Below are 15,943 nucleotides of genomic sequence, written 5' to 3' on the forward strand. Positions count from 1 at the left end.
TGTTATGTTGTGGCTTAATATTGTTATTTACATTTTACATTTATGCATTTGGCATTATGCAGTCATTTATTCAAAGCGACTTACAGTGCACTTATTACAGGGACAATCCCCCCGGAGCAACCTGGAGTTAAGTGCCTTGCTCAAGTACACAATGGTGGTGGCTGTGGGGATCGAACCAGCAACCTTCTGATTAACAGTTATGTGCTTTAGCCCACCACCACTCCTCTTGTTATGTTTGTGGCTTTTGTGTTATGTTGTGGCTTAATATTGTGTTGTGGCTAAATATTGTTGTGTTGTGAGCTTAATATTTTTATGTTGTGGCTTTTTTTGTTATGATGTGACTACATTTGGCATTGGACAAGTTTTTGGCAGACAGGGACCTTTACACTATCACCTTAAAAAAGGAAATGCATTTAATTACTTGTTGTAAAAACTATGTTTAGAATGTGCCAATTCAAAAATGCCTATTAATCTTTGTTACATTAAATTGACAATGCTCAAATACTCCAATCTAATCTAAATTCACAAGGCATCATCTTGTATTTCACCTGGTCTGTGCACCCATGTGGCCATAACCGTGAGACTAAAGATAAGGCCAGGCCAGGGAAGGTCTCCTGTCAGCGGATCTCTAAAGATATGAAAGCCATCGGCCCGAGGAAGGTGACACGTGGTGTTAGGAACCGTGAGAGCATGTACAGCTTTCTCATACTGAACCGGCAAACCCTCGTACCTTCCAACTTTGTCAAATGCTGCCAGGGTGAAATAAATTTTAAGTCAAATAGCACACTTAAAAGTTTAGTTTACCCCAAATGTAAATTTCTGTCATCATTTACTCACCCTAATATTGTTCCAAAATTGTCTTTATTGCACTAAAGGAGAAGGCAGAATGTTCAGTCTTACCATACTTTTTCATTGTATGGCAAAAAATACAAATAGATAAATCAATGAATGGAGATTAAGGCTAATATTCTGTCTACCATCATTTTATGTGGGCTTGAAACAACATTAGGGTGAGTAAATGATAACTTCTCTCAATCTAAAGAATAACTTATTATAAACAAGAGATCTATAACTATGAACATGAGGACAAATGCCCCTATTACCATGATTACAGTCTGTAAGGCATCAGTGTAGATAACTGCTGTCAGCCCACCTACATGAAAACAAGCCAGCAAGCATTTCTTTAGAATCACATTTAGATAAGTTACCGCAATTATCAATATAATACATTATTGTATTACCAGCTATAGTATAGAGTGTGGTGACAGCTAGCAGCATGGCAGTGGACAGATACAGGTCCCATCCAAGGGACACTTGGATAAACAGGCCCCCTGAAAAAATGTCTGACTGCAAAGAACACAGCTAATGGTTATGATCAGCAATTTGCTGAATGGCTCTATTTCCTTGTTGATTAACCTTATTGCATTGTGACTGTACTGTAAAGCAATGCTTCTCTACTGTGTGTTATGACCTAAAAATGGGTCACAGCTCTGTTCTATTAGGGTTGCGGACAGCAAAAAAAGCGAAATATCCAAATAATCATACATAGTAAGGATAGCAAACTTAACAGGCCTTTCAGCTTTTAAAAAGGAGGAGAAAACACTTCCCATACCTTTTGTTGTTGACGTAAAAAGCTGTGTATCTGACTCTATGGCATTTTGGCACAAATTTACCTGCCACTTGGTAAAATGGCCAAAACAGACACTGCACTGTACAATATTTAGCTTAGTGTTTATTTCTTGTGTTAAGCTGGTAAATTACATGCTATTCTTTTCAGCTTATATCACGTTAACCATTTGCATTATTGGCCATATATGCATTTCATGGTCAGTTGATTTCAAATACATTTTTGTTTACTTTTGTACAATTTTGACACTGGGTCATTACTTGATGTGCGATGTTAAATTGTGATCCTGAAGCAAAACCAGTTCACAACCACTGCTGTATAGTGTACAGCAGGGCCGTTTCTAGGCATAGGCGAACTAGGCAGTCTCCTAGGGCACCACTGGCTGGGAGGGTGCCAAAGAGGTGGCCTCTGCCATCTGGGTTGCCAGATAATATTTGCAACACCCAAATCAGAGATTTATACTTGCACAAATTGGAAATGCCTTATGATATACTTTATTTATGCAATTGGGCAACCATGCATGCGTGTGCATGCGTTTTCTCTCCGCAAAAAAGCAAGCAAACAACAACGTAGTGCTCAATAGTGCATGGAGGGGACAAGCGAGTAAAAGTGAGGAATACAGTATATTTATTCTTTGTGTTATTTGTATAATGCTGAAGTCCCTCAACAGTATGTGAATGTTACGCTGGCAGTAATCATTTATCAGTGTCATGCAGCCTGTTTTATTCAGTGGTGTGCTTAATGGGGTGCCAAACATTGACAAGACCCACATCATGACCCATGAGCATGTAAACAGGTTAATAATGTTCTGAGAACACAACAAGTAAATGGGTCCACTTTGTTGCCAACATTAAAATAAGCTTTTAAAATCACTTTCCCAAATATTTTATTTTACTTTTAAACCAGACTCCTGATATAGAGTGTTACATTGAATACTGAATTACCACCGCACTGAAGTATGGTAAAATAATCAATTAATAATTTTAGTCAGCCTTTATTCAGTTTTACTAACACATAATAGAAAGTATAGCAGCAAATCTTTAAGCAATCGCAGAATGGTCCCATCAGTCTGTGTACACTTCAGAAAAATTGTGCATAATTCATCGAGTGCATGTCTGGGCTTAAAAGATAAAACTATGCAGAACTTTTTATCTTCTCTGTTCCTTACTCTACTTAATGGCTATATACTATGGCAGAATATACTATGGCATACTCGTTATTTTCATGCAATTTTTGTGTGGAAATACTAGAGATCCTCAATCTTGCCATTATTTCAGTTAATTTTTAGTCATTCATTTAATCAACTCATTCTTGTCCTTGACAACAACGTACAAGAATATTGTTTTGGAATATTGGCTTATTGAAATTGGGATAACTCATTGACATGCAAACAGAATAGGACTGTAGTCCACATTAATCTGAATTTTCATGTGCATGTAAACATGGTCATCCTCACAAGTGAAATTAGTCATTTCTGTGGTAACACTCAAATCTTGCAGTATGAGGACTGATTTGTCCTAAGTACATTCCACTCAAGTCTGACTGAGAGTCCACCTGCAGCCCCTGTTCCTGCTAATCCAATGAACAGACCACTTTCTACATTAATGGACATCAAAGAGGCACCAATCTGTTAACACAGTACAACAAAGACATACTGTGAAAACACTCTCCTAACTAAAGGTAAACTATGATCAATCTTAATCAATGAGCCCTGCCCTCACACCAAAATGCAGCTTTAAGGATAGTAGTTATTTGTCTAAGATATATTTAATCTAATATTAGATATATATATTAGTATCTTTATTTTACTAAATCACAAAATGTGCTATTATGAAAGAAATCATTTTAGGACTTTGCAGTGATTTACTGTAGTTATTCACCTTTCCTGGTTCTAATAGTTCTAATAATGGGAAGTCTCTGAAAATCAAGATGCTTCCTTGTGAATATGTACAGGATGGACTAATGGTGACTAAAACTTTGTGAATATGTACAGGATGGACTAATGGTGACTAAAACTTTGAAGCTCCAAAAAGCACACAAAGGCAGCATTAAAGAACAACTCCAGTGTTTTAATCTGTGTCTTCTGAAGTGAACTAATCAGTTTGGTGTGAAAACAGACCAGAATATAACTATTTTTTCCACTGTAAATCTTGATATCAGCAATCTCCTTTGCAATCTTTATTTTGAGCTCAATCAAATTTCTTAGTGCCATCTAGCACTCTACAAATGTGTCAATCACAAGGAAGTGTAATGGAGCTCGAAATCATGATCGCCAAGGAGACTGATGATGTCAAGGTGTACAGTGAAAAAGGAGTTACAATTTGGTCTGTTCTTACCTAAATTTAATTAGATCACTACAGAAGACATGGATTTAACTACTGGAGTTGTATGGACTATATGGATTATTATTTATGTGCTTTTTTGAGTTTAAAAGTTTTAGTCACCAATCACTTTCATCGTAAGGACCAACAGAGCTGAGATGTTCTTCTAAAAATCTTTGTGTTCTGCAGAATAAAGTCACACATCTGGGATGGTATGAGGGTGAGTAAAAGAGAGATTTTTAATTTTGTGGTGAATTATCCCTTTAAAAAAAAAAGAGAGAGTCAAAGACTTTAAACATAAAACAAGACTTTTTAATAAAAAGGTGACATAAAAAAAATTGTACATGTGAGACAATGTATACTTTGTAAAGAGTAATCAACTACAAGATTTCAGTCCATTCATTTCTTTTTCCAGAATTTGCTGTAATCATCCACTTTGAAATCATCCTCAAACTCCTCCAATTTCTGTTTGACAGCTCCCCTCTTTGGTTCTCTTTTCCGCATCCTGATTTTCCTCTCCTCTTCAGAGAGGGTGGTGATATCCACAGGCATCTGGCAAAAGAGCAGAAACTGTCACAGACTATCCACCCAAATCTCCCAACCAAGCAAATCAAACTATAATGTGATCAGGCATAGTTTCTCTGTAATACATGTAAACAGACTTAAGGAAAAGTAGCATGAAATCCACTAACCATCATTATTCTTCTAGGCTCTTTATATCTGATGTTGATGGTAGAGCCGTCTGGTCTAACGAGCAGAACTGGATACATCCTCTCATATTTCTGCCTCCCAAAGCAGACCACACAAGTCCTGTTGGAGTTTGACTGAGAGACTGTAGAGTGAAATTTGGATGTTGCTTGCAAGCACCTGTGGGTGACAACTGCCTGAAGACACCTGTGCAAAATAATAAAAGGAAACTCACAATCAGAACAATGTTCAGCATCAATGAGGATGCTTCAACTAGCTGCAGTGAGTGTAATACAACAATAATGCAACAATGCAGAATCTGACCCATTTGAGATTATTCAGAGTTAAATCAGATGAACTGTGTCATTGCATTAGTAGAGATTTTGGAGACAATTAATACACATTACAAATAATTTTTTTTGTAATTATTGCATTTGTAATGAGAAAACTATTTAAGTAACCAAAAGCATTCTTTGAGCTAGAAAAATGCATCGCATTCTAATTTGGGGCATCTGCGTGTTCAAGGGGTCAAACGACATTTTAAACGTGGTACTTTATACAATATTTTTTAAAAGCAAAAGGGCAAGGACAACCACCACATATCTTAGTTGAGAGAAAAAAAAGAACTGTCAGCTCGCTCTATAGTCAAAAGTGTCATTTATTAAGCTGATATCAGTTCACTACTTACCTAAACAAGTCCTTGCAAGGCTGGCCAATTGCGTTTAAAGCCATGATCATAACATCTGCAACGCTGGAAACTACAATCAAACAACTATCAACATATGTGTGTGATAATAATAGTACGAATTATGTTACAGAATGAAGAAGGTCACCATCAACAAACAGCATGGAGGTGCGTTGAAATAAAGTGCCCGTCTGGAAACTTGCGTTTCAGCTTCGAATAGTTCCGCAATTTATTAAAGGGATAGTTCACCCAAAAATGAAAAATCTCTCATCTTTTACTCACCCTCATGACATCCTAGATGTGTATGACTTTGTTTCTTCTGAAGAACACAAATGAAGATTTTTGAAAGATTGTTATTATTATTATTTTATCTCGGCTCTGTAGGTACATACAATGCAAGTGAATGGTGGCCAGAACTCTGAAAGTCAAAAAAGCAAATAAAGGCAATGTAAAAGTAATCAATTTCACTCCAGTGTTTAATTCCATATCTTCATATCTTATGCTGCCAATATGTGCTTTTCGGACCTTTAGAATTCTGGCCAACATTCAACATTCCCTTTGCAAATAGAATTGAAAAGAAAAAGAACAAGGAGCACTACAACAGATGGCATGGCCCCCACAGAGCCTGGATCTCAACATTGAGTCAGTCTGGGATAACATAAAGAGACAGAAGCAATTGAGACAACCTAAATAAATATAAGCACTGCTGTGAATTCCCCAAGAAGCTTGGAACATCCTATCTTCCAACAACCAAGGAAATTTGCATCCAGGTGTACCTAGAGAATTGCTGCTGTTTTGAAGGCTGTCACACCACATATTGATTTATCTTTTTATGTTTACTGGACTTTGTATGATGTTAGTAGATAAGTGAAAACTATTAATGGCATTATTTATGAAGACATCCTCACTATACAACATTTTTCACAAGTGCCTAAAACAAAATGTTATTTCAAACAGAGAGAGAAATATATAGCCTATATATACTGTGTGTACGTAAAACAAGTCCTATATTGACATAACCTGAAAGGCTGCTCAGCAAGGAAGAAGCCACTGCTCCAAAACCACCATAAAAAAAGCCAGAGTACAGTTTGTAAGTGTACATGGTGACAAATATCTTACTTTTTGGAGAAATTTCCTTTGGTCTGATGAAACAAAAATGTAACTCTTTGGCCATAATGACCATCGTTATATTTGGAGGGAAAAAACGACTTTCCAAAACTATAGTCATTTAGATTTAATGACTTCAACCTAAGTGTATGTAAACTTCTGACTTCAAGTGTATATACTGTATATATATATATAAACCTAAAATAATTTATGATAGTCAAGAAAAAAAAAAAGGCTGTTATCCATTGATTTGTGTAAATTTACAAATAATATATATAATTCAAAGTGTGAAATTTCTAATCTTTTAATCTGAAATGTTACAACTGGGGCTGTCAATCGCTAAACATTTTAAATCTAATTAATTACATGGTGTCCCGATTAATTAATCGCATTTAATCGCATATACAAATATTTGCTGAGAAAGCCCCTCATATAAATATAATTCAAAATATAATTATGAAATAATGATATAGTTATCTTTAAATATTTAAAATATATATATATATATATATATATATATATATATATATATATATAAAAAATATTCAGATAATTAAAATCCATTACATTCTTGTGGCAGAAGAGTTAATCATTGATAAAACAATGTATTGTTTACTACCATATTATTGATCAATCATTGGCATACAGTTCACAGCAATCCATTTAACAAGTGAATTTGTCAATCAGTTGGAGATTTATTATGAGGGCTTGTTTAAGGACCCGTCAATGAACTCCTGCGTCAGAGATGCTTGTGTAGCGTCTTGGATGTGTTGCTTCATAAACATAACATTTTTAGGTCACTGTGTCAAGTAAAATATAGTTTAATACTCAATTTTTAAACACATCTTGAGATTCCTTAGTTCCGATTTGCGCTTCATCAAGTGTTTTGAATGCAAGAAAGTAACACATGTTTGTGTTGTATGCTGGATGGTTGTTTTCTTCACTGTATAATCTGTGCATTGAAACACAGCTGAAGTTCCACTTACTGCCCTCTGGGGTAAACAGGTGGTACTACAAACTTGCATTTATCAGGAATCTTCCATATTACGGTCCGGGGGCATTGCGATTAATGGCGTTAATTTTTTTAACATGTTATTTTTAGTCAAATTAATCGCACTGAATTAACTTGTTAAATCGACAGCCCTAGTTACAACACAATGTGACTTTAATTGTCAAACTGGATTGTCCATTGAGGCAGTGACAATGGGAAGCATTGACTTCTTATAATATGCTGCCAGTCTGTCTGCCTCTCTGTGTCCTGACAGCAGAGCTCCATGCACTGTGCCATAGAGAGTCTTCATTGTTGCCTCCCCTGCAAACATGACCTGAAGATCCTGAAATATATACAGCAAAAATAATAATCATATGATTGTCTGGACACACATTCCTATATCAAAACAAACCCCTACACTTTGATAAGAAATTATGTAATCCCTCTCCAACTTTGTGAGTTTTGAAACATTTAAATTAACTTTTGAAACATATTTATCTATCAGTAACTTCATGGTATTTAAAATGGCTCTTACTTCATCAGGACGCTGAACTCCTTTTAGCGGTTGTGCCAATGTATCCATCACTTGCCCGTCTACACCAACTGGCAAGAAAGTGTAGGATCCACGCGTGAGCCTGTTACTGCGCCATTTAGTGCAGAGTATGGACTTCGGTGGAGGAATGTTTGGATTACCTGGGAAGCAAAGGGAATGTTAAACTTTACATGATTCCTTTAAATAATGCCTTTTCAGGAACATCCATGGCAACTATAAAGTACACACAATTGTTAATGAGGAAATATTTGAATAGAGGATTCTTGAATGGAATGTACTAATTTAAATTATTTACCAAAGAACATTCTGAGATGTCCAGTAATGGCAATTGAGACTTCCTCCTCTGCCATGGTTTCAATCAGGTCAGCTATGTCTCCGGGACACCAACCAATCAAGGTATTGTCAAACCTAGATAAGTTAAATTAATAAATCCTAAAATACAGTTTTGTTAAATTATGTTCTTCTTTTATCATATGGATGTACTGTGTGCATCGAAACAGATATTTATAACTGAATATTTTATAAGTTAATACAACATAAACCTTTCTTTGGGTCTCATGACAGTAAAATACTGCATGTTCCTGAGCCACTGAGTTTTGTTGGTGGTCACTGAGGCAGGAGAGTCATCTTCATAAATGAGGCTGAATGTACCAACATCATTCTCCCAGAATGCCTCTTCATACTCCAGAAAGACTTTGGCAATATTGCCAAAGCATAGCTTGTCAATAACATCCATCTTCTCAGCTGGGAGACTGGGGATGAAGAGGCTGGATGCTTGTGTCTTTAGACAGCCTGCAAAAAAATTACAAATGAAAAAATCTAAGTATGCAATGGCAAAATGTATCTAATCGCCAGTTAAATATTTAAACAAACCAATAGCATTCTGGTTGACAGAACATAAATGGGGCGGGTGTGGCTCAGGTGGTAGAGTGGGTCGGCCACTAATCGCAGTGGTTCGATTCCCGGCCCACACGACTCCACAGGCCGAAGTGTCCTTGGGCAAGACACTGAACCCCAAGTTGCTCCCAATGGCAGGCTAGCGCCTTGCATGGCAGCTCTGCCGTCATTGGTGTGTGAGCGTGTGTGTGAATGGGTGAATGAGACGCAGTGCAAAGCGCTTTGAATACTGCTAAGCTTAAAAAGGCGCTATATAAGTGCAGACCATTTACCAAAAATGACAAGAACAAAAATATAGTCATAACAATAGCAACTTCTTTTCAAAAAGCATGATCATTGGAATAAAACAAAACAAAATGAGGCACTGGTGCCATATGCTGCTCCGTTGTTCTACAGATGAAAAATGTCACTCTCCTTAGGCCAAATATTAGACATAAGCCTCAGAGTTTGTACTTGCAAAACTCAATTCTACATGCAATACTTTCATTTCTGTTGTAGTCAGTATGTTTCTGAGCAATTTTGGATCTTTACTGCAGTACTTCTTAAGGTGCGTACACACTGCCAGCGACTTTGTCGCTGCAGGTAGCTAGTGGCTGGCGGTGAAGTCGCTAGTGGGCGTTCCCACTACTGGTTGCCTAGTAACGTTTATAAATGACATTCACGGATGTCATTCCATTGCTGTTGACAGCGAATCTCTTTTCTTGCCACTAAAAACAAACATTTTGGAGGGAAAAGACTAAATATAAACGGAATCAGTACATAAAATGCTTTATATCAAAGATGAATGAGAAACAAAGCGTGCTGTTTGCCATAGCGTCTGTTTATCTGCGGCGAAAATGCAAATGCTGTCTGGGTCCATAAAACCCCGCGATCTCAGATACACCTTTCCACGCAGTATTTTTCTTAAAAATGTCCTTGTACGTGGGAAGAGACATATCATAGAGCACTGGAAAACTTCTAACAGCAAGAATTAGCCTTTCATCCATCTTTCCGTTACTGCAGGAGCTGAGAGAGAGAGTAAATAAGAATAGAGAGAGAATAAACTCCAATGTTACTCGACCCTCAATAGAACCACTAAATTGGCCAATTATCTATTTATTAAACATTTTAAAGAAAGACAAATCCTCTCCAAATACAGATTAAGTGACCATGACCTAGAGATAGAGAGAGGAAGACGTAGACAAACATGGACAGCGAGAGAGCAGAGGATCTGTAGACATTGTGATCTACAGCACATAGAGGATGAGGAACACTTTCTGCTCTTTTGCTGTAAATATAACAATATAAGAGAAACGTTTCAGCCCAAATTTGAAGCCTTGATCCCATCATTCTATGAACTGAGTGACACTGAAAAAATGTCCTTCTTACTCGGAGAAGATGATAATAAAGCTGCACTAGCGGCTAAATATGTGCTAGCTATTCACAACGCCAGAGACAGCTAATTCTCTAGAGTGACCCAATGTATTTATTTATCCATCTATTTACAATGCTACATGTGACATGATTTATACATATATGTTTTGTTTGTTTGTTTGTTTTATTAGTTATATATAATATGTTGATGCTTTGGCAACATTGTGTTACACAGTCATGCTAATAAAGCAAATTTGAAATTGAAATTGAGAGAGAAGGATCACGTGAGCTCTCCCGTCTTCTCTCCTATTTGCTGTCGCTTCCGTTAGTCGCTCTTCATTTGAATAAAGTTGAATTGTCTCAACTTTGTCACATCGCTGGACACGCCCACATCTAGCGCCAACGGTCGCGACAGCTCGTGTCGCCGGAAGTCGCTGTACTCTCATTGAAAATGAATGGTATGGAGTCGCTGTCGCGCGCGATGTCGCTGGCAGTGTGTACGCACCTTGTGTACGCACCTTTATGTTGCTGTGCCATTTGAATGAATCCCTTAAGGTGTATTGCTCATTTGTGTGGCACTTTGGATAGAAGCATCTGTTAAATGAAGAAATGCAAAATGTAAATGCAAATTAAATTCTTATGAAAACACGTACCCAGTGAAACAGTGACTATTACATGATCAGCTAGAATCTCTTCTCCATTCTCACAGACAACACAAACAGGAAACTGCCGGACTGTCCCTTCAGAAATGGATTCAGTTTGAGCAGTGAGAGGTTCATCATGAGGAACGGGCTGCATGTCTTTTCCTGCAGAGAAGGCTCCATCCCATCTGATCTTACTAACTTCTCTTTTGAGCAGCACACGATCTTTAGGGAAGTCCTCCAGTAGCATATTCACCAGTTGAAACATTAACCTGAGATACGCAGAAAAGTGAATCCTACATAAAACACTGATATATGTAATATCTGTGCCACAAGCATAACAAAATGCAATTGAAAAAGTAATGATTGTTTTCAAATAGACTCCCTAAACACTCTCTCCATCTGCTATGATTGGTCAACAGATAGTCCCGCCCCAAACTCATGACATTGGCTGAGTCAATATTGCTGTGCAGGGCTGGCCGGGATGTTCAAACAAACAGAGCAATGTTTTGATTGCACCACACAGCCACAGTGTTTACACTTTCTGGGAAATCAACCTACAAATGGTTTACTTATAGCTAAATATTTAGCTGGGATAGAAGTATTTTAACATTGAAAACATGACACACTTTGGCTTTAATTATGAGAAGATCTGTCTCAACCCAACATACCCTGCAACACTGAGAGTGTCCCCCATGTCGACATAATACTGCCAGGAGTCAAGAGAGATGCTATGGAGGTTTGAAGCTCCAACATCTATCAGCATGTCTTTCCCGACCAAAGCAAAAACACTCTGCTTTCTCTTCTTCTCTTCACTGTCTTGCAGGCTGTCAATCACAGCCTGGGTTTTTTCTGCAAAGTGTTCCCCCAAACTCCTCCTCGTGTTGATGCCACGGTGTCGAAGTATGCCCTCACCATCATCATATGCACTTCTGGCGAATTTTTCATCCACTTTTTGCCCCTTGTTACTGTAAAATGCTTCTGATCCCATATCAGCAACCTGGCTTAGGAGGCCAGACTTCTTTAATAGACAGTAGAGTGGGTTTTTTTCTGTTGCCCCATGGATAAACTGTGCCCCAGTATCAACACTTGCTTTTCCTTTGACATAAAAAGAAGATGAATATAATAAATGTATAGATGGACATAAATACAGCATAGAATACAAACACTTCTGAAAGGCACTCACTGCATAACCTCTGATGGATTTAAGATCATGTGATACAATCTACTGATGTAGCCAAAAGTATTTTGGACAATATAATAGAAGAGAAAGTGTGTCCATAGATACAACACCATTTCCTCTAACAAAATGTTTTTTCCATTTCTTTAACATGAATTTTATATGTATTATTTATTTAAAGAATGGAAATAATTATAATAACATTACTAATATGTTAAATACTAACTAATTTATTATTAATAGTTATAAAGAAATATAATAAAACAATAAAAAATGTATAAAAATTTATTAATAATTGTTATTGAAATATAAAACATTATTATTACTAATATATAAAAAAATTATTAACTTTTCATTTTTAACCTTTAAACCGTATTATCAGTTAAAAAAAAATTAAATCGTATTTATTTATTTAACATAATAAATGAGCTAAAATAATTACAACCCCAATTCTGAAAAAGTTGGGACAGTATGGAAAGTGCTAATCAAAACAAAAAGGAGTGATTTGTAAATTCTATTCACCCTGTGTTGTATTGAAAGCACTACAACAACACATGTTTTACCTTGTGAATTAAATCATTTTTATTTTTATTTTTTTAATATACACTAATTTCAGAGGATTGCAACATGCTTAAAAAAAAATTGAGACAGAGGCAATTTAGGACTAATAACTACCTGACAAGTTGAAATAAATAGGTGATGTTAAACTGGTGAGGCAATCGTGTTAAAGTATAAAAGGAACCTCGGACAAAAAACCCTTGACCTTCAACAGCAAGGTTGGGTTGAGGCTCACCAATTTGCCAACAGATAACTCACCAAATAATCCAGCGATCTGAGAACAGTGTTCCCCAAAGACAAATTGGAAGGATTTGGGGCATTTCACCCTCTACAATGCACAATATATTTAAAAGATTCAAAGAACCCGGTCAAATCTCGGTGCATAAAACCACGTCTAAATGTGTGTGATCTCCGATCCCTCAGAACCACTGTCTTAAAAACTATCACTCATATCTAATAGATATCATGACATTGGCTCGGGAATTCTTTGGTAAACCTTTGTCAGATACCACCATTCACCGCTGCATCCACAGATGCAAGTTAAAGGGATAGTTCACCAAAAAATAAAAATTATCTCATCATTTACTCACCCTCATGCCATTCCAGATGTGTATGATCTTCTTTCATCTGCTGAACACAAACAACGATTTTAAGAAGAATTTCTCAGCTCTGTAGGCAAGTAAATGGGTGCCAAAATTTTAAAACTTCAACTCTGATGGTTAAAGCCATATCGTCTGAAGTGATATGATAGGTGTGGGTGATAAACAGATTAATATTTAAGTCCTTTATTTTTTTTTACTATAAATTCTCCTCCCTGCTCAGTCAATCTCCACTTTAACATTCACATTCTTTTTCTTCTGTTTTTGTTGATTGTTCATTTTAATACATATCACCCCCTACTGGGCAGAGAGCAGAATTTATGATGAAAATTATTTTTTTATCATAAAACAGTTTTTTGGTTATGATCTGTTTCTCACACGCACCTATCATATCGTGTCTGAGCACATGGATTTAATCACTGGAGTCATATGGAATACTTAATGTGTTAACCACCTTTATGTGGATTTTGGAGCTTAACATTTTGGGCACCCATTCACTTCCATTGTAAAGGACCTACAGAGCTGAGATATTCTTCTAAAATTATTAATTTGTGTTCTGCAGAAGAAAGTCATATATATATGTATATATAGTCATATATATAGAAAGTCATATATATATATATGACTTTCTGGCATCCCTATATATATATATGATATATATCTGGCATCCCATATATATATATATATATATATATATATATATATATATATATATATGGGATGCCAGAAGGGTGAGTAAATCATGAGAGAATTGTACTTTTGTACTTTTTGGATGAATTATTCCTTTAAGGCTTTACTATGCAAAGCAGAAGCCATACATCAACACTGTTCAGAAGCACAGCTGACCTTTCTTGCCTTAGTCTCATCTGAGATGGAAAGTAGAACAGTGGAGTCATGTTTTGTGGTCTAACGAGTCCACATTTCAAATAGTTTAGGAAAAAAAACAATTGTTCTCTGGGCTAAAGAGGAAAAAGACTATCCAGGTTGTTATCAGCGACAGGTCCAAAAGCCAGTGTCTGTCATGGTATGGGGGTGTGTCACTGCCCATGGCATTGGTAACTTGCACATTTGTGAGGGCAACATTAATGCAGAAAGATAGGTGCAAATTTTGGAGCAATTTTATGCTACCATCCAGATGCCGTCTTTTCCAGGGATGTCCGTGCATTTTCCAGCAGGACAACATCAAACCACATATTGCCCGGATTACAAGTGCATGGCTGTGTAAACAGAGAGTGTGTGTGCTAGATTGGCCTGCCTGCAGTCCTGATTTCCAATCCTTATTTTTTTGGTCTCCAACTGAGAATGGTTTGCGCATTAGAAAGCGTGCAATACAGCAACAAATGCCACGTACAATTTCCCAGCTAAAGACCTGAATAATTGATGAATGTGGAAAAAGTCTGCTTGCTGAATTTAAGAAACTTGTGTCTTCAGTGCCTAAATGCTTATTAAGTGTAATAATGGTGATGTTTCACAGTGGTAAACACTCAGATGTTCACACAGATGTTCCAACTCTTTTGGAGCATGTTGCAAACATCTGATTTGAAATGAAGGTATATTTAAAAAATATTATTAATAATAAAATGTATTATGTTCACAAGGTACATTTTTAAGTAATGCATTGTTGTAGTGCTTTCAAAATAGCACAGGGTGAATAACATTTGCAAATCACTCCTTTATGTTTGAATTTTCCATACTGTCCCAACTTTTCATAATGGGGTTGTATAATAGCATAAATATTGCTTGTAATAATCCCATACTAACTGAATATAATACCCAATTTATTATTAATGCTATAGATTTTTTGTATGATATTTTTTACCTTTAAATCTTATTATCCGTTTGTACATGCTTAGTCACATTCAAATAAGTAATCTAATATACAGTAGGCTACAGTAGGTACAAAATATTCACCAATAGCTGCAGTAGCTACTCGTCCTCCGACCTTCTCGGAGGCTTCCAGCACAGTAACGTTGTTAAATCCACATTCTTTCAGCTTCTTGGCTGCAGCAAGTCCTGCCACACCAGCACCAACCACCACAATAGATGGATCTCTGTCCGTCATGACTGTCTATAGTTGTGGAGAAGTAATTACATTATCCTAAAAATTAAGATGCATTATTATGATATCAAACAATTCCTGACATTCCACCCAAAACAACTTTTATAAAATACATGTCCCTTCCATTATGTGTTTTTAGCTCTGGTTGAATCAATTTAGCGTTGAACCCAAATATAACAATGATTATTGTTGTATATGAAGTTAAAGTTAGAAAAGAGCTACAGCAGTAATAGAAGGTTTTACTTACGTTGTAACAGCGTTAAATGCCTGCTTCCCTCCTTAAGCAATAGCTGCATACATAGCTCAGTTCCACTTCCTGTTTTACTGTCATGAGTTTTTTACGTCGAGGAAGAGACTGTGATTTGTTCTCAGACCAGAGGTCTGGATAGCTAAATAAAACACACACGGACCATATCGTGAACACTTAAAATCTCAGTTCATCTAATGACACAGAACGGAACGAATGTTCAGGTCATTTTATGCACTGTGTTTGCCCACTAGGGGGTAGAAAATAATAACAAAGTAAATACGTTGGGTGAACGTTTCAATGTGGTTCATCTAACATTTACTGGTGATGTCGTGTGGCTAAACTGTTCTAGTTTGTAATGTTTCATATTTTGATCCATGAACTACTGAGCTTTTGCTTTGAGTAAGACATGTAACCCCAGGTTACTCAAGAGGAGGG

General features: G+C 36.6%; 2 protein-coding genes across 3 annotated transcripts; both read right to left on the reverse strand.

Moving 5' to 3' along the window:
* Positions 1 to 4,231: 4,231 nt before the first annotated feature.
* Positions 4,232 to 5,507, reverse strand: LOC127630880 (39S ribosomal protein L55, mitochondrial-like). Its single transcript, XM_052108726.1, has 3 exons — positions 5,324 to 5,507; positions 4,641 to 4,842; positions 4,232 to 4,500 (listed from the first exon to the last, which is right to left on the reverse strand). Exons 1-3 carry the CDS (start codon positions 5,371 to 5,373, stop codon positions 4,348 to 4,350), a joined length of 405 nt encoding a protein of 134 aa, XP_051964686.1. The 5' UTR covers positions 5,374 to 5,507; the 3' UTR covers positions 4,232 to 4,347.
* A 1,497-nt stretch (positions 5,508 to 7,004) lies between these two features.
* Positions 7,005 to 15,721, reverse strand: paox1 (polyamine oxidase (exo-N4-amino) 1). Of its 2 annotated transcripts, none has more exons than XM_052108720.1 (8): positions 15,506 to 15,721; positions 15,111 to 15,297; positions 11,534 to 11,960; positions 10,875 to 11,134; positions 8,514 to 8,763; positions 8,267 to 8,379; positions 7,954 to 8,111; positions 7,005 to 7,761 (listed from the first exon to the last, which is right to left on the reverse strand). In XM_052108720.1, exons 2-8 carry the CDS (start codon positions 15,259 to 15,261, stop codon positions 7,600 to 7,602), a joined length of 1,521 nt encoding a protein of 506 aa, XP_051964680.1. In that variant the 5' UTR covers positions 15,262 to 15,297; positions 15,506 to 15,721; the 3' UTR covers positions 7,005 to 7,599. The 2 variants fall into 2 exon arrangements, with proteins under 2 accessions (XP_051964680.1, XP_051964679.1); XM_052108719.1 differs by having other exon boundaries at positions 7,006 to 7,761; positions 15,111 to 15,267; positions 15,506 to 15,720.
* Positions 15,722 to 15,943: the final 222 nt, after the last annotated feature.

This window comes from Xyrauchen texanus, chromosome 37 (genome assembly GCF_025860055.1).
Source record: "Xyrauchen texanus isolate HMW12.3.18 chromosome 37, RBS_HiC_50CHRs, whole genome shotgun sequence".
NCBI lineage: Eukaryota > Metazoa > Chordata > Actinopteri > Cypriniformes > Catostomidae > Xyrauchen > Xyrauchen texanus.

Bases quoted from the DNA above. Each gene is read 5' to 3' on its own strand.
- LOC127630880 (XM_052108726.1), bottom strand. From the start codon at position 5,373: ATGATCATGGCTTTAAACGCAATTGGCCAGCCTTGCAAGGACTTGTTT. The intron at 4,843-5,323 runs GTAAGTAGTGAA...TATTTTGCACAG, and splicing joins CCTTGCAAGGACTTGTTTAG to GTGTCTTCAGGCAGTTGTCA. The intron at 4,501-4,640 runs GTTAGTGGATTT...CTCTTTTGCCAG, and splicing joins AGCCTAGAAGAATAATGATG to ATGCCTGTGGATATCACCAC.
- paox1 (XM_052108720.1), bottom strand. From the start codon at position 15,261: ATGACGGACAGAGATCCATCTATTGTGGTGGTTGGTGCTGGTGTGGCA. The intron at 11,135-11,533 runs GTATGTTGGGTT...TGCGTATCTCAG, and splicing joins GACACTCTCAGTGTTGCAGG to GTTAATGTTTCAACTGGTGA. The intron at 8,380-8,513 runs GTTTATGTTGTA...TAACTTATCTAG, and splicing joins GTCATGAGACCCAAAGAAAG to GTTTGACAATACCTTGATTG.